General features: G+C 37.6%; 1 protein-coding gene across 1 annotated transcript; it reads right to left on the minus strand.

Annotated features, from left to right (window-relative positions):
• Positions 1–5704: 5704 nt before the first annotated feature.
• Positions 5705–10821, minus strand: LOC110926370 (protein CASP). Its single transcript, XM_022170122.2, has 17 exons — positions 10526–10821; positions 10251–10361; positions 9970–10148; positions 9040–9189; positions 8876–8964; positions 8656–8765; positions 8470–8564; positions 8231–8286; positions 7766–7931; positions 7541–7633; positions 7125–7454; positions 6907–7014; positions 6642–6785; positions 6463–6567; positions 6228–6307; positions 6031–6123; positions 5705–5956 (listed from the first exon to the last, which is right to left on the minus strand). Exons 1-17 carry the CDS (start codon positions 10617–10619, stop codon positions 5896–5898), a joined length of 2064 nt encoding a protein of 687 aa, XP_022025814.1. The 5' UTR covers positions 10620–10821; the 3' UTR covers positions 5705–5895.
• Between the last annotated feature and the right edge of the window lie 7216 nt (positions 10822–18037).

Here is an 18037-nt window from a genome sequence, read left to right on the forward strand (position 1 = left end):
GATCTCTCTCTCTACATCGAATGACTAGATGATCTCTTTCTTTGCACGACAGCGACGGCGGAGCGGCAGTGGTGGTGCCGGAAGTGGAGAAGATGATACAGAGGTGTTATATTCTTTACTGAATGGTGTTATATTTTTACTGAATGGTGTTATATTCTTTACTGAATGGTGTTATATTTCTTTACTGAATGGTGTTATATTCTTTTACTGAATGGTGTTATATTCTTTTACTGAATGGTGTTATATTCTTTACTGAATGGTGTTATATTCTTTACTGAATGGTGTTATATACTTACTGAATGGTGTTATATACATGCTGAATGGTGTTATATAATTATTGAATGGTGTTATATATGTGCTGAATGGTGGTTGCAGTGTTATTCGTAGTGTTTTTTTAGAGATCTTTTAAAAAAAAATCTTGTTCCTATAATTAAGGTTGCGGTTATGGTAAGTTTTGAATTAATTGAATTAATTATAAAATTACTTGTTTACCCTTTTGAATTAATTTAGACGGAGGACACATGTCATCTCCACAATATTTCTCACCTTTCTCACACTTTTAACCTTTTTTACAATAACCTTACCCTATATATATATATATATATGGACAAAATCATGCGAGAACCACCTCTTATTGCGAGAACCGCGAGAACCAATGTGAACACAACCAAAAATGCCTAAAAATAGCTTAAAATCACACAATTTTTTTTAATATTTTTTTATATAAAAATCGCTACTTTTCGAAGCAAAAAAACAATTAAAAAACTTTTTTAAAAAAAAAAATTTTTGGCCACTAAAAGTAGCGATTTGAGCATAAAAAATATTAAAAAAAACAACTTTTAGATTTTTTTTATTTTTTTAGGTTTTTTGGGGTTTAGTTTTTAGCATTTTTAGTTTGGGGGTGGGGTTGAGGTTTTTGGGGGGTGGGGGAGGGGGTTTTAGGTTTTTTTTTTTTTTTTTTTTTTTGGGGGGGGGGGTTAGGTTTTTTTTTAGGTTTTTTTGCGGTTTTAGTTTTTAGCATTTAGCTTGGGGGGGTTAGGTTTTTTTTCGTTTTTTTAGCTATTTTAGGTTGTGTAAACATTGGTTCTCGCAGTTCTCACAATAAATAGAGTTCTAGCATTAGCCCCTCCCTATATATATATATATATATATATATATATATATATATATATATATATATATATAGGGGAAGGTTCAAATGAAAACCACTAGTTATTGTGAAAACTAATTAAAAAAAGCCAAAAAAACATACAAAAAAATTTTTTTTTGCAAACTAAATTTCGCAGGTTTTTTTATATAAAAAAAAATTCAAAAAAAAAAAAATTTGTGTAGTGCACATGTGTAATAGTACACATGTGTATGTGTACTACACATGTGCACTACACAATTTTTTTTTTTTTTTTTGAAAAAAAGTTTTTTTATATATAAAAACCAGCGATTTTTATTAAAAAAATTGAAAAAAAAAAGAAATTTTTGTGTGTTTTTTAGGCTTTTTTTAGTTAGTTTTCGAGTTTTCACAATAAAAGTGGTTTTCATTTGAACCATCCCCTATATATATATATATATATATATAACAGTGGCGGAGCTTGAACAAAAGTTACGAGGGAGCGAAAAGTCATGAGACCCAACTTATATATTGTATAAATATTTAGGCAAAACAATTGAGGGGACAATCCTATATAATTTTAAAATTTTCGGACGAAAAATAGGAAATTTTACACTTATAACCGAAACATTCAAGGGGCGGGTGCACCCCCACTTTACAAAATGCTCCGCCATTGTATATAAATGATTAAAAGAATATATATATATATAAATGGTTTTGGATGAATGGCAATTTAGAAAACTTTTTTTTGTTAATGACAAAAATACTCCTGGTTATAACCAGGTTTTTAGACTAAGAGTTAGACAATTTGATTAAAATAGCAAAAAATAGGAAAAATCAGGGATCCAAACGAGAGAAAAAAACTATTTGAACTAAAGTGGCAATTTAGAACAAACCTCAATGACTAAAATAGCAATTTACTACAATAAAGAATTAGAGGGGTTAAATGTAGAAATCAGGAAAGGAAAACTTAATATAGCAAGTGGGTGGATGTCATTTAAAAAAAATCAATGTTTTCAGACCCGGACCGGACCGGTCGGACCAGGGATCGCTAGCAATAACGGGTCGGCCAGCATGTTTGGGCCGTTTCTTCACTGAACCGGAGGTCGGGCCGCTAGCCGGAGGTTCGACCGGAAATTCGGTGGCCGGTAATGGTTAGACCGGTTGCAGTTTTTGTCTAATAATTAAGTAAATCTGAAGAGAAGATGATGTGGTTGATGCTGCCGCTGTGGGTGGTCGGAGGGGTGCTGGTTTGGTGACGGTATATCTACCGTCGGCTTTGAAACAACAGGCTCACTCCACCACACTTTTACTTTTACTTTTCCTTTCTTCTTTCTCCTTTCTATGCTCTGTCTTGTTCTTGGTAGGCACACAAAGAAAAAAAACTTTCTTATCTTTCAATGGTTCACCCCCTCAAACACATAGAAAAATGAAACGCAGAACCAAATACCTAGCAGTGAAAAGTGCGGCTGTAGATCTGGTCCGGATCCGGTGGGATCTGGTAGTAGTCATACGGAGTGGGCGAACAAGGGTTGTTTTGGGCTGAGTGCTTTCTCCGAGGTAGACCATATGTAGGAGTTGAGACTGGGTCCGGTTGGTGTAAGGTTGTGAAGTGTGGTCGAAACAAACAAAACCCTAGGAACCTTTCTGTTCCTAGTCGGAGTTGTGATGGTGGAAGACGGAAGACGAAAGACGGAGTGGAATGCAGCGGTTGTTTGTTTGATTTTTTCGGAGTTTGAGTTTTTCTGGTTTGAGGTTGGATTGGCTGGGATAGATTGTAGATGATGAGCAAGGTGTTCACGAATCCGAAACCCTGCTCTGATACCATATCGTCAGGTATAGAGATAAAACTGATGTTTTTGATTATTGAGTTCATACTTGAATACACATACATATGCCCAATTTATAGTAAACGAAAACAAGAATAAAAGGAAAGCCAATAAATGGCTGCGCTGGAGTCTTGGCTGTAAAATAGTTGTGATTGGGCTGAAAATCCTCATAATATTCTTGAATTATTCTCTTCTTTCCGACAGCGAGGACCCGTTCAAATCTGAGATCCATTCACCGTTCCCATTCAAAACACGAGAGCCTAAGTGGATGTTAATTTGGTCAGCGGTGGAAATATTTTAGGGTTATAGGAAGGTTTTTGAAATGCAGATGAAGATGAAAATGGTGAAATGGACATGAAAAGATGTTTCTTGATGGAAGAGAAAGAAAAAGTTCAAAGTAATTGATTTCATTTTGAAGTCCATGTTGATGAGATTTTTACATGTTTATCAAAGTGATTTCAGCCGTATAAAATCAAAACGCAACGGAAATATTATTTAAAACATGTTACTTTTAAGATATAAATTTCATTTATATGCAAAATCCCAAAACCCCAAAACCCGGATCCATATATATACATGCATACTATCAAATACAACCATAGGATGTTTAGAAGACTACATTCTTGGAGTAAAAGAAATGAAAAAGATGATGTTTCTTGAACGGTTGCCTTCAAGTATAGAAGACCTCAAGCTTGTATAACCCAAGCATTCCAACAAACACTTTAGTTTTAGCTAGGATTTGAACACTTGAAATTAAACTTGAAAAACTCTTGGACAAACACAATGTTGGCCAAAAATTGAGAGCAAAATTAACAAGTCTTCGCTTTTGATTTTGTTATACAAAATGTTTATAAAACGTGAGAGAGAAGTTGCTACCACCATTGCCCAATCATGTGCCTTCTAACCATGCAAAATGCATGTAATATGATTGGACCAAAATGGTATTGGGAAGACCATGGGGGGGGGGGGGGACTTGGGGTTGTAAAAAAAAATTCAAGTTTCTTTTATAATAATTTAAGTCTTGGTTTATATTTATAACTTTTATAAATATAACATTATATATTTACAAGACTCTATGCAACCTTTTAAAATGTTATTTAACTCATTAAATAACAAGGGAGAGGATCATAAGAAAACTACATCTAAATGAGAAAACTAGAAAACTAACTAAAAAAGCCTTAAAAAAAACTAAAAAACATACCAAATTTTATTTTTACAATTTTTTATAAAAAAATCTAGTTTTTATGCATGGAAAAAAAATTTCAAAAAAAAAAAAATTCTGTTGTACTGCACATGTGCAATATATGTGCATTATATGTGTGCTACACATGTGCACTATATCCGTAATAGTGCACATGTGTAATACAACAAAAAAAAATTTGAAAATTTTTTTCCATGCATAAAAACTAGCGATTTTTTTATAAAAATTTGTAAAATATATATATATATATATATATATATATATATATATATATATATTGGTATGTTTTTTAGGCTTTTTTAGTTAGTTTTTTTGTTTTCTCATTTAAACTAATTTTCTCATGATCCATCTCCTAAATAACAAAATAAAATATTCTCTCAAAATAAATTATCTATACAATTTATTAGTTTCTCGAGTGTAATTATTTAGAAAACTAATTTCTAAATATTGTAAGTGTTAATATTTATTTGTTTGATCATATCATAAATAAATATTATAAGTGTTTGTCTAGCTTGTTTTTTGGTATGTCTCGACTTGGATCATAATGTACTAGCCACATCAATTTAATATGTGTGTTGGGCATACAGAGTTCAACACATGTTAACTAGAATTCTTGAAACTTACGTGAAACATCTTTAAATGGGCCATAAGTTAAATAGTAAACTTGGTTATGGGCTAAATTTGAGTTTCATAAACAAAAGTGGACTATTTAAGTATGTTATGTGCATGACGGTCCTAAAATTGCATCTTCCGGTTCTTATTCCGGTTTGACCGGTCGGACCAGTCGGACCTGTGACCCGGCAAGACGTTCGGTTCGATGTCCGGTCCAGTTGTAAAAACATTGAAAAAAATAGTGCTTTGCCTTTAGAGTGGCCGTTTGTTTCTCGAGTTAAGGGCATGTCTCAAAAGGTCGTTGAAACTAATTTGGTATTGTTACAAGAAGAAAATGAAGAATACTAAAAACGCAAAAACTTCGCTACTCGTTTTTTCTTATAATATTCTGGATTTAAGTTTGATTGCAGTCATAGGAGTAAAATCAAATGCAAACTGTAAGAACCATTTAAAAAGTGTCATGTGTCATCCAATCAGTTATAGAGAAATGGTAAAATAATAACCTAAATAAAATCAATTATCTTGAATTCCCTATAATTATGCTATCAAACAATTAATTCTTTATTTGAATCTTTCTTTTATTTTCAAAGCGCTAATATAATTGTTCATAAAGAAAAGTGCTAATATCTTTCACATATGTGCTAGAATCAATTACCTTAATTATTTTTCATGTGCTAATATAATTCAAAAGTGATACTTTTATGTATGTATTGTTTTAGTATGTGTTAATTTAACTTTTTTTAAGTGTTAGGATCTGTTGTCACGGTTTGTAGGATAGATATGGTTTATATCGTAACCAACCCTAGCAATCATAGTATCTATAAGATTGTGTGCTATCTACACATCTCATGGGTGACTGGAGTGTGATACCATCATCCACCATTCAAGTGGATGAAGAGATTTGTGTTTGAATAAAATACCAGTTCAAAATTTTGAATGTGTAGATTCGGGTTTGGAATCGTAAAATCGTATTTGATTCAGAAATTGCAAAATCGTATTTAGATACTGATTTACATGATAAAATAGGTATCGATCATAGCATAAGGTTTGCATTATGAATATAGCATAGAATGAACGGAAGTTCGGGTTAATCTGTAAAAAACATATGAGGTGGGTCTGATAAGTGTATGTACGTATACTGTAATAAGCTACATGGCATGGGGAAGATTTATAATTTTGTCGCCGGCAGCAAATTCTTCAGGTCCATGGCTGAAAAACAACCAAAACAAAACCATTTCAGATGAAGTGGTACACAAACACACCCACACCCAATGATTATTTACCTGAGGTTGCTTAAGGCTGACATCCTGTAGAGACAGCTAAATACCAAAATATGCAACCCAATGGTGTAGAAGAATGCAAACGTTCGTGCATATCTGCCAAAATAATAGAATAGAATAAAATGAACGATGCGTCATGTAAGAAGGAATGACCTTATTTTTAAAACTTAACAAAGAAAAGACAGAGCACAGGTTCTTACTTGTTTCCAAGAAGAAAGCGGCCACTCGTTAGTGTAATTTTGTCTCGTAAACCAAGTTCCTTGTATCTTTGATCCTTTTCCTGAGAGAAACAATAACACAATCCGCACTTTTTCAATGACATGACTCCTTCAGCCGTTTGTTTAGGTTTTTATTTTACGGGTTAGAGATAAAAACAGTGACCGCTTTCCCATTAATGTCATTAGCAATAGCAAAAGACGTTGGGATGTGAAGAACCTTTTTAGAGAATGCTGCAAAAGGATTTATATCATCCTCGTATATTTTCTTATACTTAGATTCCACGTCTGAGCTGAAACCACTTTCAAGATCTTCAACCGATTGCTGCAAAAGCGAAAAGAAACACTATAAATTGAGAATTGAAGAAAAAAGCAGATGATGTACAACAAACAAAGTACCTTCCTTGATCCTCTAGAGACTACTTTCTCCAGATTATAATCCTGAACGTAACGGATCTTTCCATAAAGTTTGACATTATCAGCTTTCGTCTTGTCCAATTCAGTTGTCAGCACCCCTATCCTCTCCTTCAACTGCCTTATTTCCTAACAAGTTCACAAAAATCAGCTGCTAATTTTGACCCAGACCCACTTGGGTATTTAATTATTATTATGCTTACATTTTGCTACCTAGAGAAAATAAATAAAGAAAACAGCTACAGCATACCTCTTCAGTCTCACGCAAGCGTGCCCGAAAACGATCTCTTTGGTTGCATATCACCTTAAGCATTGAGTTTTGATCTTGGTCAGATGAAACATGTCTATGGTCTGTATTCTGTTCCATCAAGTTCAAATGCAAAATCATTCAAGTAAAGTGATGAACATACTCAACTTTGTTTTTTTTTTTTTTTTTTTTTTATAAAAAAAGTGAAGATGCCTGCCTACCTCGGAACTATCTTTTACAGCAGATTCTGAAAGATCCCAATCCTCAAACATATTTCCTTTGCGATCTTTGGAACTGTAACCCTTTAATATATCATCTTCTAACTTCTGTATAAGCTTTTGTTGTTCGCTAATCTTTGAGGTAAGTTCTGAAATCTTGATTTCAGATGTTTCTGCCAAAGAAGTCTTTTCAGAGAGTTGGACTTTTAACTGTGTGAGTTGATGTTCCATTTTGCGGTTCTTATCAAGAAGAAGAGACTCAAGTTTGCTCATCTCCTCCCCACTAGTAGCAACCTCCCAATCTTCAGCCTCAATTGAGTTATAACCCACTGCCTACAGATGAGAAACATATGAATCAGGTGCCTGCCTATAATAATACTGAAGACTGGCAGTTGGTTGTTAAGAGTAGATAAATTGACCTGCAAGATTTTAACTTTCTTGCGCAGATCGTCTACTAACTTTTCCGTAGGCCGTTCTTGGAGCTCTTTCTTGATTTCCTCAAGGGCAACTTCCTGCTCATTAACGGAATCTTATCAACTATTAAGGCATAAATTTTGAGATAAAAGCGATAGCAGAGGCTTCAATACATGTAGATTCGTTGTTAGAAATTGAGTATAGTTTGACAAGAGAAACACGGTTTGTACCTTTTCATTGAGCAATGCATTCAACTTCTTGATTTCATTAATATGTTGTTCTCTTTCATTAGATAAGGTGGTTTCAATTGTGTGAAGTTCAGTATTTAGTTCAGAGATAATCTTTTCCTTAGCACTTAATGAATTCTCCAGGATGCTATTTGAATCCGCATCATCACTATCATCAAAACCAAATCAGATACAAATCCCACCTCGATTACACTAGGAATGGTAATGTGCTAATAAAAATAAAATAATGAATAAAAGGTTTAACTGATGCTCGAGAGGTAGATCAGCACTCCTAATTAGTACAAGAAAAAGCTTTTAAAAAGTACAAACCTAAAGCACTAAATGAAGCTAAACTTTGGTATATAAAAAACCAGTTATAAGTTTTCACATATAGTACCATCAACCTAAGAAAATAGGAGAGTATTTTCTTCAAATATCAACTTGGTATACAAATAGAATACATGTCACCTTCTCTTGGTATCATTGTCTACATTTGCCGACTGTAGTTGTGAGCGTAGAACTCCCTGCAGGGTGTACAAGTATCATTAAGATTTGAGACATTTAACAAACTCCAGCATTTGTAATGGTGACAACTATACACAATAATTTAAATGCAGATACCCCATTGACATGGCCTAGTGGATGTTAACTAAATAAAGCTAGAGAATTTCTATTAATTTTCATTTAATTCTTGTAGCATGGCTCACCTTCTCCCTCTCTAGACTGAGCAAGCGAGTCTGAGCCCGTTCAACTTCATCCATTAGTAGATTTACCTCTGTTTGCTTTGCTGCTGTATCTTCTTCTGTAAATTATAAACACAAGTAATGTTAGATTTTCAATTAGGGCGTTGTAGCAAATTGTTAATGTGGAATGAAAAGGAGTTAGAATATGACCCGATTGGGCACGGTACTCAAACAATTTGCTTTGTGCAAGTTCATGTAATTTCTGCATGTTAGAAACACTGTCTTGAGCCTGTCGCAATTGATCCTGCAGTAGTTGCTCCCTGCATCAACAACAATATCTTATTCTCAAACGGCGCTAGAGACATATTTTTTTTATATCAAATAGCATTGCAAGAACGCAGATCAACCTTAAACACATAATATAAATTACCTTTCTTTGAGAAGCTCGAGAGTTTTCTGGTTTTCTTCTGCCAGACTGCGTTGCTTCATCTCCACAATCTCCTTTACTTTCTCCTCCATCTGTAAAAATAGATGGATTATTACCATCCCCTCGCACATGTACAATTAGCAGGTTATATAAAAGTGATAGATAACCTGTTGCTCCAACTGACGGGTGCGCTCCTCTAGTCGCCTTATTGTTGCTTGTTGATTTTTTAGATGAGTAGCTTCTGTTCTGAATTCCTCAAGTTCAACCTTCATCTTCCTGTTCTCTGACTCTAGATCAGCTATTTTTACATCCTTTTCCTGCACGTGAAAAACCATATTTTTTATGAAATAAAATACTTAGTTAATTAAGAATAACAACAGTCAATGCATGTAGCTTTGTACTTACTGTCAACATCAGAAAACCAATAGATATAGCTTACAAGCAACATTATGCTGTATAAAGAACAATGAAATGAAATTGCTTTGTCATCAAGTGCACGTTTATAAACTTATAAATTCATAGGCTGTACATAAGAGTACTATCACTAACAGAGCGTGAAAGGAAAGTTATTGAAAGGCTTTATGTTCCACATATATTGAGAGTTGCCTCTCTACTTTTCAATAAAATGTGAGAACCTTTATAACCATGACTACGCAAAGTAAACGTTTCGATCATCACTTGGGCAAAATCTGAGAACCACAAGGAAAACATCTAGTGTCTATTGTATGAGAGTTTCTGGATCTGGACACTAGTCACATCACAGCTTTACCAATGAATAACCCCTTGTTTACATTGCCAATCCGGATCCTTCTTGTCTCCCACATGATATAATTAGAATCACTTAAATGGCAAATGTAGTAAGTTAGTTAATTCAGATAATTAGCACAGGTAGAGTTATTCAAACCTCTGACAGAAGTTACACTACGTAATAACTAACTATGAACATTGGCAAAACCATAATGTATGTTATACATCAGACTAGACTACTATACTAAATGGCACCTTAGAATTTAGATAATGGCTAATAATGCTGAATAAAAAGCTATGTTTTGTGGGTTTGAGTTAGTTAAGATTAAAAGCATAAATGTAGTACATACAGCAACTGAAGCAACGACAGGATAGGGGTCTGGAGCCTCATAAAGTTTCTGGTATATATTAAGGAAAGCATTTTCTCCAAACTTTGCCCTCTTGGTAAGATTGTCAACCTCCTCTTGATAACCCCTGAGTAAAGAATTGAACAAATTGGGCTTCTCTTCAGCTGGAGCTTTCTTGAAATCTATCACCAAAAAACTCAAACAGGCATGAATGAACATCCCAAAAACAAAAAACAAAAAAATGTATGCATAATAATCAATAAGACAGTGGCAGGCAACCTAACCTCTGGTGCTTTCTGCAAGCTTCCGACGATTCTTCTGGCTGTTTTCCTGATTTTCAGCAATTCTAAGTCCTTGTTCATCTAATACGCTCCTTTCTTTCTCCAAATCAAACTCTGCAAACATCCATAGATCTCTTACATAATAATACTCTAGGGAACTTCTACTTTAACAAATTATCAATCCACAGTCCAGTCCAGTGATGTTAAACCCTAGGTAGGGCTAGTAATTTCAACCCAAGATTCAAGGACAAATACAAGTGAGAAAAAGAATAGCAAACCTCTCCAGAAATTAGCAACAGAAGGAATGGGTGCAGCAGAAGTAGAAGTAGAAGAAGGATTGGACTTGTCTCTTTCTTGAGATGATGCCTCCATCGCTCGCTCGATCGATCTCAATTGCAATCAATCGCAGATAGATAGATAGGATTTATTCAATTGTGAATATCCTTCGATCGATCTCACAACACAACTATCATCATCGTCCTCTCAGGATTCTTCCTTCGATCACACTCTGGCTTCGGCTAGATCTCGCTAGTCTTCTTCAAAACTGGATGCGCATGTATCTTTGATGCTGCTCAACTTTTATATCATCACAAGCACCTCAACTTTTAGTTTTTTTTTTTTTTTTTTTTTTTTGGTATTGGATTTTAATAATCTCAAGTTTCATTAATTGGCCGGTAATAATCCTAACTTCAAAAATTGCCTACAACAGTCCCAACTTGTAAGATTTTGGCCACCAATGATCCTTGTCTAACTGGGTTATCACCCAGTTAGTTTTTTGAAGTTTTGAGCGGCGGAGAAGGTCACTAGAGGTTGGAGATGACAAGTGGTGGTCTCCTTTTGTGGTTTCAGGGGTAAAGAAGGTCGTCGGAATAAGTTGCAGGTCACCGGAGTTGCGTAGATGGTGGAAATTTTAAACTTTTGAGAAGCGGAGAAGATTACAAGAGGTCGGAGATGATTGGTGGTGGTCTCGTTTGGTGGTTTCAGGGGTAAAACGGGTCACCGGAATAAGTTGCAGGTCACCAGCCCAACAAGGTTATAACCCAGTTAGACAAGGATCATTGGTGGCCAAAATCTTACAAGTTGGGACTGTTGTAGGCAATTTTTGAAGTTGGGATTATTACCGGCCAATTAGTGAAACCTGGGATTATTAAAATCCAATACCCCTTTTTTTTAAGGAATTTCTTTCCAAACAAATATTTCTTATGATTTTTAAAATTAAATCAGTTATTAAACCAATTGTTTATTGTAGGTGGCAACAACGATGGTAGGTGGTGGTTAGCGGTCTATTTGTAACACCCTAAATTCTTATCTACCAGATTTTACCATATGTATATCATGTAAATGTGAAGATTTATATTGTAAAAGCAACTCTGTGAATTTATTACACCAAGTTGGATACATGGAGGACCTTATTGTAAATTTCTCTCAAAAATCGTTTTAAAAAAAACCCAAGTGTGAGACCATTATGTTTACTAATGAAAATCGAAGGACCTTAGTGAAATCATGGGAAAGTTGTCTTCATTACAATCCGTTGATTGTTGATTCCCACTTCTATATTCCCTCGTCGACGACTGCAAGGAGGAAAAGAGGACACCATCGATTTCATGTTAGGTGTTGTTTGTTTTTAAGAGGTAAAATGTCTGCAGTCTGCAAACCATATCTGTAGACATTTGTAAAAGAAGAGGTGGACCAAACCTCTGCAGTCTGCAAGAAGAAGACTGTTTGTTTTTTAACATATGCAGACTTCTAAAATAAACTGGTGGTGGTGTACGGATGCTGGTGGTGGTGCTGGACGGTGATGGTGGTAGACGGTGGTGGTGGTGGTGGTGGGTGGTGGACGGTGGTGGTGGTGATGGACGGTAGTGGTGGTGATGGACGGTAGTGGGTGGTGGACGGTGGTAGGTGGTGGACGGTGGACGGTGGTGGTGGTGGTGGACGGTGGTGGGTGGTGGACGGTGGTGGTGATGGACGGTGGTGGTGGGTCGTGGTGTTTAACCCTTTGCAAACCTTAAAAGATCTTAGAAGTGGTTGTGCCAAGTCTGCACCAAGAAGAGCTCGCGCAGACGTTGTTTAATGAAACGTCTTCAGAAAAACAAACAGTCTGCGCGTGAGAATGTCTGCGCGTGGTCTGCACGGCGCAGACAGAAGATTTTGCGCAAATCTTTTCAGAAAAAACAAATAGCACCTTAGTTTCATGCATTGTTCTCATGTTTAGCAATGGTTTAGGTTGTCTCGCTAGGGTTCTTGAAGCTGTTGAGACTCATACACGTATTTTAACTGTAGTTTATTATAACGGAAACGTGTGTACGAGTCTGATGACGTGGGTAGCTCAAGCTTAATAAACTGACTAGAATGCAATATAGCTAGCTTAAAGGGTTGAAAGGTAAAAGGGTTCGGAATTGACCAACTGTCGTGAACAGCAAAAAGCATGAGACAGTGCCGGGTCACATCACATCACACTTTACGTGTGAACTCCCCCACTCAGCCGCAAAAGGAGCATGTGGGAACGAACATCCTTTTACCCGCAAGTCCGAAGCCTTTAACCTACCAAAAAAGCCCTCCATTATAGCCATGATCACTAGTTAAATGTTTTCTTCTTATAACCAACCTTTTCTCTATAACTGACAACACATTGTCATTCAGCTGGCCATTCCGAAATCTCACTTCTTCTCTCTAGAACTTGCTTCTTGCATGTTTATTTTTCACTCACTTTAACACAATCACATTGCATACAAACATTCTGGGTTGAATATTCCTCAATCAAGAATTCAAAGTAAGCAATAACACAGTGATCCAACCCTACGTATTGCATATGTGGGGGGACCCCACGACCTGCGTTAGGCAAATCGAAACCCTTGAACCCTCTTGCCTAACCAGTCATGTCACTATTCTTGGTCTTATATTTGTTGTAGCAACAAGTTGGCGCTCACCGTGGGGCTACGCCGCAAAGTTTATCATAAAAGACCAGTAGTGTAGCTCCAACTCCATCAAGTTCATCATGTCTGAAAGCGAGTCTCCCGGTGAGGTGAATCAAGTACCTCGTACTTCAACACCTAATGCTGGCCAAACACTACCAGCTACATCTATACCATTTTCTACTCTAGGAAGCACTCCAACGGGAACCATGTTCCCGAAGTTCTCCTCTTTTAAGACACTAACCCCTTCTCGCTCAGGGGTTCCTTCTCCTCAAATCGGTGCTATAAGTACACCAAAATGCATCAATTTGACACTCGAAGGAGTAGCAAATAACTTCTTACATTTGAGATCTCTTCTCAACCTATATGTGAGCTGAGAAAGAGAAAAAGGAGTAATAATATGGCTGGACTATGATGAGCCTGAACCTTCGGTGTCACCAGGGCCACCCGTACCTCTTTTTAGTCGCTCACAACCCGCTGCATCCCAATTTAAAGCTGGTCCTAGTTACCTTCCACCTAACCCAAGCCCTTATGCTGTTGGAAGATCAGATCTGATTGCTTTTCCCTTGTTGACCTCCCAACCAGTCGCTACTCGTGCACCAATGGGACATGAAACAACTCTAGATCAACTTTTGTAGTCACCAATTTTAAGCCTTCCTCTTCCTGTGTCCACAACATGGGAACATGCCTAAGTTGTTCTCCCTATCGCTAGAAGTGCAGCCATGAGTGCTCCCATGGGAATAAACTACACGGCTACACCTGAAAGCCTTCAAGGCTTTAACCTGATGCCGCAGATGATGGCTCAAATGATGGCGCACTTCCCTTGGCAACAATTCATCAACCAAGTGTTGACCACCCACCAAGGAACCACAAACAATAATTCGGCCTCAAGAGTAGAAGAAGATCTTGCCAAACCTTACAAGCTAGCAATTTGTCTTGTTTCTCTCAACAAATTGCTGATTATGATTTTGAAACCCGGATTAAGATGCCATCTCACATAAGAACCTATGATGGAACTGAAGATCATGAAGACCACCTCTGAATTTTTACCGGGACAACAAGAATTGAAAAGTGGTCCAATGCCAAGTTGTCTCATGTTCATGCAAACCCTTGTAGGGTCTGCCAGGATATGGTTCAACGACCTACCTGAAAGATGCATTCGAACCTTTGATGATCTAAGCAAAGGTTTTCTGGCCAACTTTTCACAGCAACGGATGTACGTCAAGGACGCTACAGTGATTTTCCAGATAAAGCAGCGGGACGACGAAAGTCTTATAGATTTCATCGAAAGATATAAGAAGGAAGGGTTAACCTACGTGGGTGCTGATGAAAAAATGAGGGTGGCAGGGTTCATAATGCCATCACCTCCAAGTACCTTACAAGGGACTTCAATAAGTGCCTACCTAAAACCCTTGAGGAGGCCCTCGAAAGGGCTGAAGCTCACATTCGTGGAGAGGAAACTGTTGACATCAAAGAGCAAAGGAAAAAAGCTCCTAGTTGGTGAAGCAACAGTCCCAACAGGAAAAGAGGTAACTTTAGTTCCTATGACAAACGCTCTAGAAGTTCAGATCCAAGAAGGCCTGAAGGCAGGAACCTCCAAGCCGGGAAAAGACTGTGAACTTCACAGCCTTAACCAAGACCCCACAAGAGATCTTGGCCACTGAAGAAGTAAAACACAGATTCCGACCTCCTTGACCCTTACCAAAGAGCAAGAGAAATGAAAACTCAACCCAATATGTGAGTTTCACGAAGAGAAAGGCCACCACACCAACGATTGCTTCCAGCTCAAGAAGAGAATCGAAGAAGTCGTCAAGTCCGGAGAACTTGCCCACTTGGTTAAAGGGGTAAGAGACAAGATGGCTGAAGGTAAGAGTAAGGAAGCCAACATGGTAGACTTTGATGAGAAAGCTTCCCACAAACGGGCATGCTTGGAGGCTTGGGAACGGCAATGTGTTTCCTTCTTACCACCGAAGGGGAATTGCTCTCCAACCCTTTGGTGGTGTAAGCTACAGTGGGAACCATTAAAACACACAAAGCCTACATTAACACTGGTGCAGCCACCGAGATCATGTTTGAGAAATGCTTTAACCATCTCAGCAATGATGAACGTTCAAGGCTTTAGCAATCTGAGTCATCTATCAAAGGTATCGTTGATATACCCCTCAAGCCTTTGGGCCAAATAACCCTTAATGTCTGTTTCAGTGAAGGAAAGATGGAAAGAACTGAACCACTCACCTTTGTGGTAATCGACACTCCCTCCAACTATGATGTCAGGAAGGCCAGGGCAAAGTGTGTTTAGAATGGCTGTTTCAGTTAGCCAAGGCACCGTTAAGTTCCCAACCGAAAAAGGAATATCAACCCTTCAACCTACCCAAGAAGCCTTCCTGGTTGAAGGGGAAAGTTCAAAGAAAAACGAAGAAGATGAACAGGGTTGAATCATTAACCCTAAATATCCTTAACAACGGATAAGGGTAAATACCAACCTTATTGAAGACACTCTCTCTTATCTCAAGAAGCTGCTCTTGCATAACATGGACATCTTTGCATGGTGTCCCGAAGACATGACCGGCATCCCTCGAGATATTGCCGAACATGAGCTCAAAATTCCCTCTAACGTGAAACCCATTGTCCAACAAAAGGGAAGCCTAGCCCCAGACCGAAGCCTTGCAGCCTATCAGGAGGTTGAAGGGCTTGTTCAAGCCAGAATCCTCCGAGAAGTCAAGTATCATTCTTGGATAGCCAACCCGGTAATGGTTCATAAACCTTACGGATCCTGGAAAATGTGCATTGACTTAAAGGATTTAAACAAACCATGCCCAAATGATTGTTATCCATTACCAGAAATCGACCTGAAGGAAGATTCGCTTACAGGCTTCCCCTTCAAGTGCTTCCTGAATGCCTACAAGGGTTATCATCAGATTCAGATGAAGAAAAAACAACATTCCACACCGATAAAGGTATTTTTTGCTACCAAAAAATGCCTTTTGATTTAAAGAATGCAGGGGTGACTTACCAACATTTGGTAGATAAAGCATTTGCCAGGCAAATAGGCAGAAACACGGAAGCCTATGTTAATGATTTGGTGATCAAGAGCAAAACCGAAGATCAAATGCTTAATGATATACAGGAAACCTTCCGGAACCTCAGGAAGATTAACATGAAGCTTAATCCTGTCAAGTGTTCATTTGGTTTTGAAGAAGGCAAATTGTTAGGGCACATCGTGGGAAAGCAAAGCATAAAGGTTAATCCTAACAGGTTAAAGCCATCCTTGACACAAAGTCCCCACAAAGCAAGAAAGAGGTGGAAAGCTTGAACGGAAAGCTTGCAGCCTTGAAGCGTTTTACGTCCAAGCTAGCGGAAAAGTCTCTGCCTTTCTTCAAAACCCTTCAAGGGTACACCAACAAAAAAGACTTCCAATGGACTGAAGAAGCAGAGGAAGCCTTCAACCAAATGAAGCAACACTTGGCCTCGCTCCCGGACATTGCTGCTTCAGAAACATGGGAAGTGATCTCTATCTATCTTCTGGTTGCTGAGGAAGTCATTAGTGCGGTCCTGACCATTGAACGAAACAAGGCTTAGGTACCCGTTTACTTCTTCAGTAGAACTCTAAAACTAGCAGAGAGCAAGTATCCCCCATTGGGAAAGCTTGCCCTAGCCCTGGTAAAGACAACCAATACAAGTGGTCACTGACCAACCCATTAAAGGTGTGCTTGAAAAACCTGAAACTTACGGACGATTAGCCAAATGGGCAGTGGAACTAGGTGAATATAACATCACCTATATTCCAAGGAAGGCTGTCAAAGCCCAAATCTTGGCTGATTTCATTTTAGATATTTCAAAGGATACAATAACGAAAGTTAACACTACCACAACTGAACCATCTGACCCTGATACCTGTAATCTCTTTTTACCTATTGAGCTTCTAGCCTTGAAGGGTCAGGGGCTGGGCTAGTCCTAATCAATCCCGAAGAATTAAAATTTACATATGCTCTATAGCTTGAATTTTAGATAACTAATAACGAAGCCGAGTACAAAGCACTGATTGCTGGACTCAAGCTAGCCAAGAGGATGCATGTTCAAAAGCTTCAAGTCTTCACAGACTCCTTGCTTGTCTCAAACCAAGTGAACGATAGTGTGACACCTGTGTCACTACGACCATCACACAAATGCAAATCCAATGGAATATTGTGTTTCATACTTGGGGATTTGTAAAAAAAATATGTGTGTCATTTGCACATATCAATTCTTGTTCAATTTTGAGCTTTAAATCGCTTTCTGGAAGGTTTTACGCGCACTGGTGCGTAAACGCAATCAGTTTAACGCGACAAACACTCCGGAATAGTGAAATAGGCTTAACATACCTTAAATAATCTTCACATAACTTAGAAATAAGTTTTGAAGGCTTTGGTATGGCAAAAACAAGTTTATTCGCTCACAGGGACTATTTGCGTCAAACTGAAAAAGTCTGCCATTTCGTAAGGCAATATACAGTCCGGAACTTGATCATAAGCTAAACATACCATAAATAACCTAAACATAGCTTAGAAATAAGCTTTGAGTGGTTCGGTGTGCGAAAATATGCTTATATGATCTTACAAGGACTAAAAGTGTCAAAAACGGCGTAAGTTTGCATTTTCGCGCATATCTTACGTTCTGACCACATCTGGACATCCAAAATTGTTGTACACACTAAAATATTTTTATTTTAGTGATCGGCATGCAAAAATACCACTCGTCGCTTAATTTGGTTCGTTTTTGCCTCCGTTTGAGTTTCGTCGTAATTTGACGAATAACGCGACCGTACGACCAAACGAGCCTACATCCGAGAGTTTTCTGGGCATATTTTGAGTCCCCTAAACTTTAATGACCTTGTAG

This window comes from Helianthus annuus, chromosome 17 (genome assembly GCF_002127325.2).
Source record: "Helianthus annuus cultivar XRQ/B chromosome 17, HanXRQr2.0-SUNRISE, whole genome shotgun sequence".
NCBI classification, from domain to species: Eukaryota; Viridiplantae; Streptophyta; class Magnoliopsida; order Asterales; family Asteraceae; genus Helianthus; species Helianthus annuus.

What these genes read in the sequence shown, in the direction of transcription:
- LOC110926370 (XM_022170122.2), bottom strand. Translation starts at nt 10,619, where the DNA reads ATGGAGGCATCATCTCAAGAAAGAGACAAGTCCAATCCTTCTTCTACT. An exon ending in TGAGTACCGTGCCCAATCGG is followed by an intron (nt 8,565 to 8,655) that starts GTCATATTCTAA and finishes TATAATTTACAG; the next exon opens with AAGAAGATACAGCAGCAAAG. An exon ending in TCAGCCTTAAGCAACCTCAG is followed by an intron (nt 5,957 to 6,030) that starts GTAAATAATCAT and finishes GTTGTTTTTCAG; the next exon opens with CCATGGACCTGAAGAATTTG.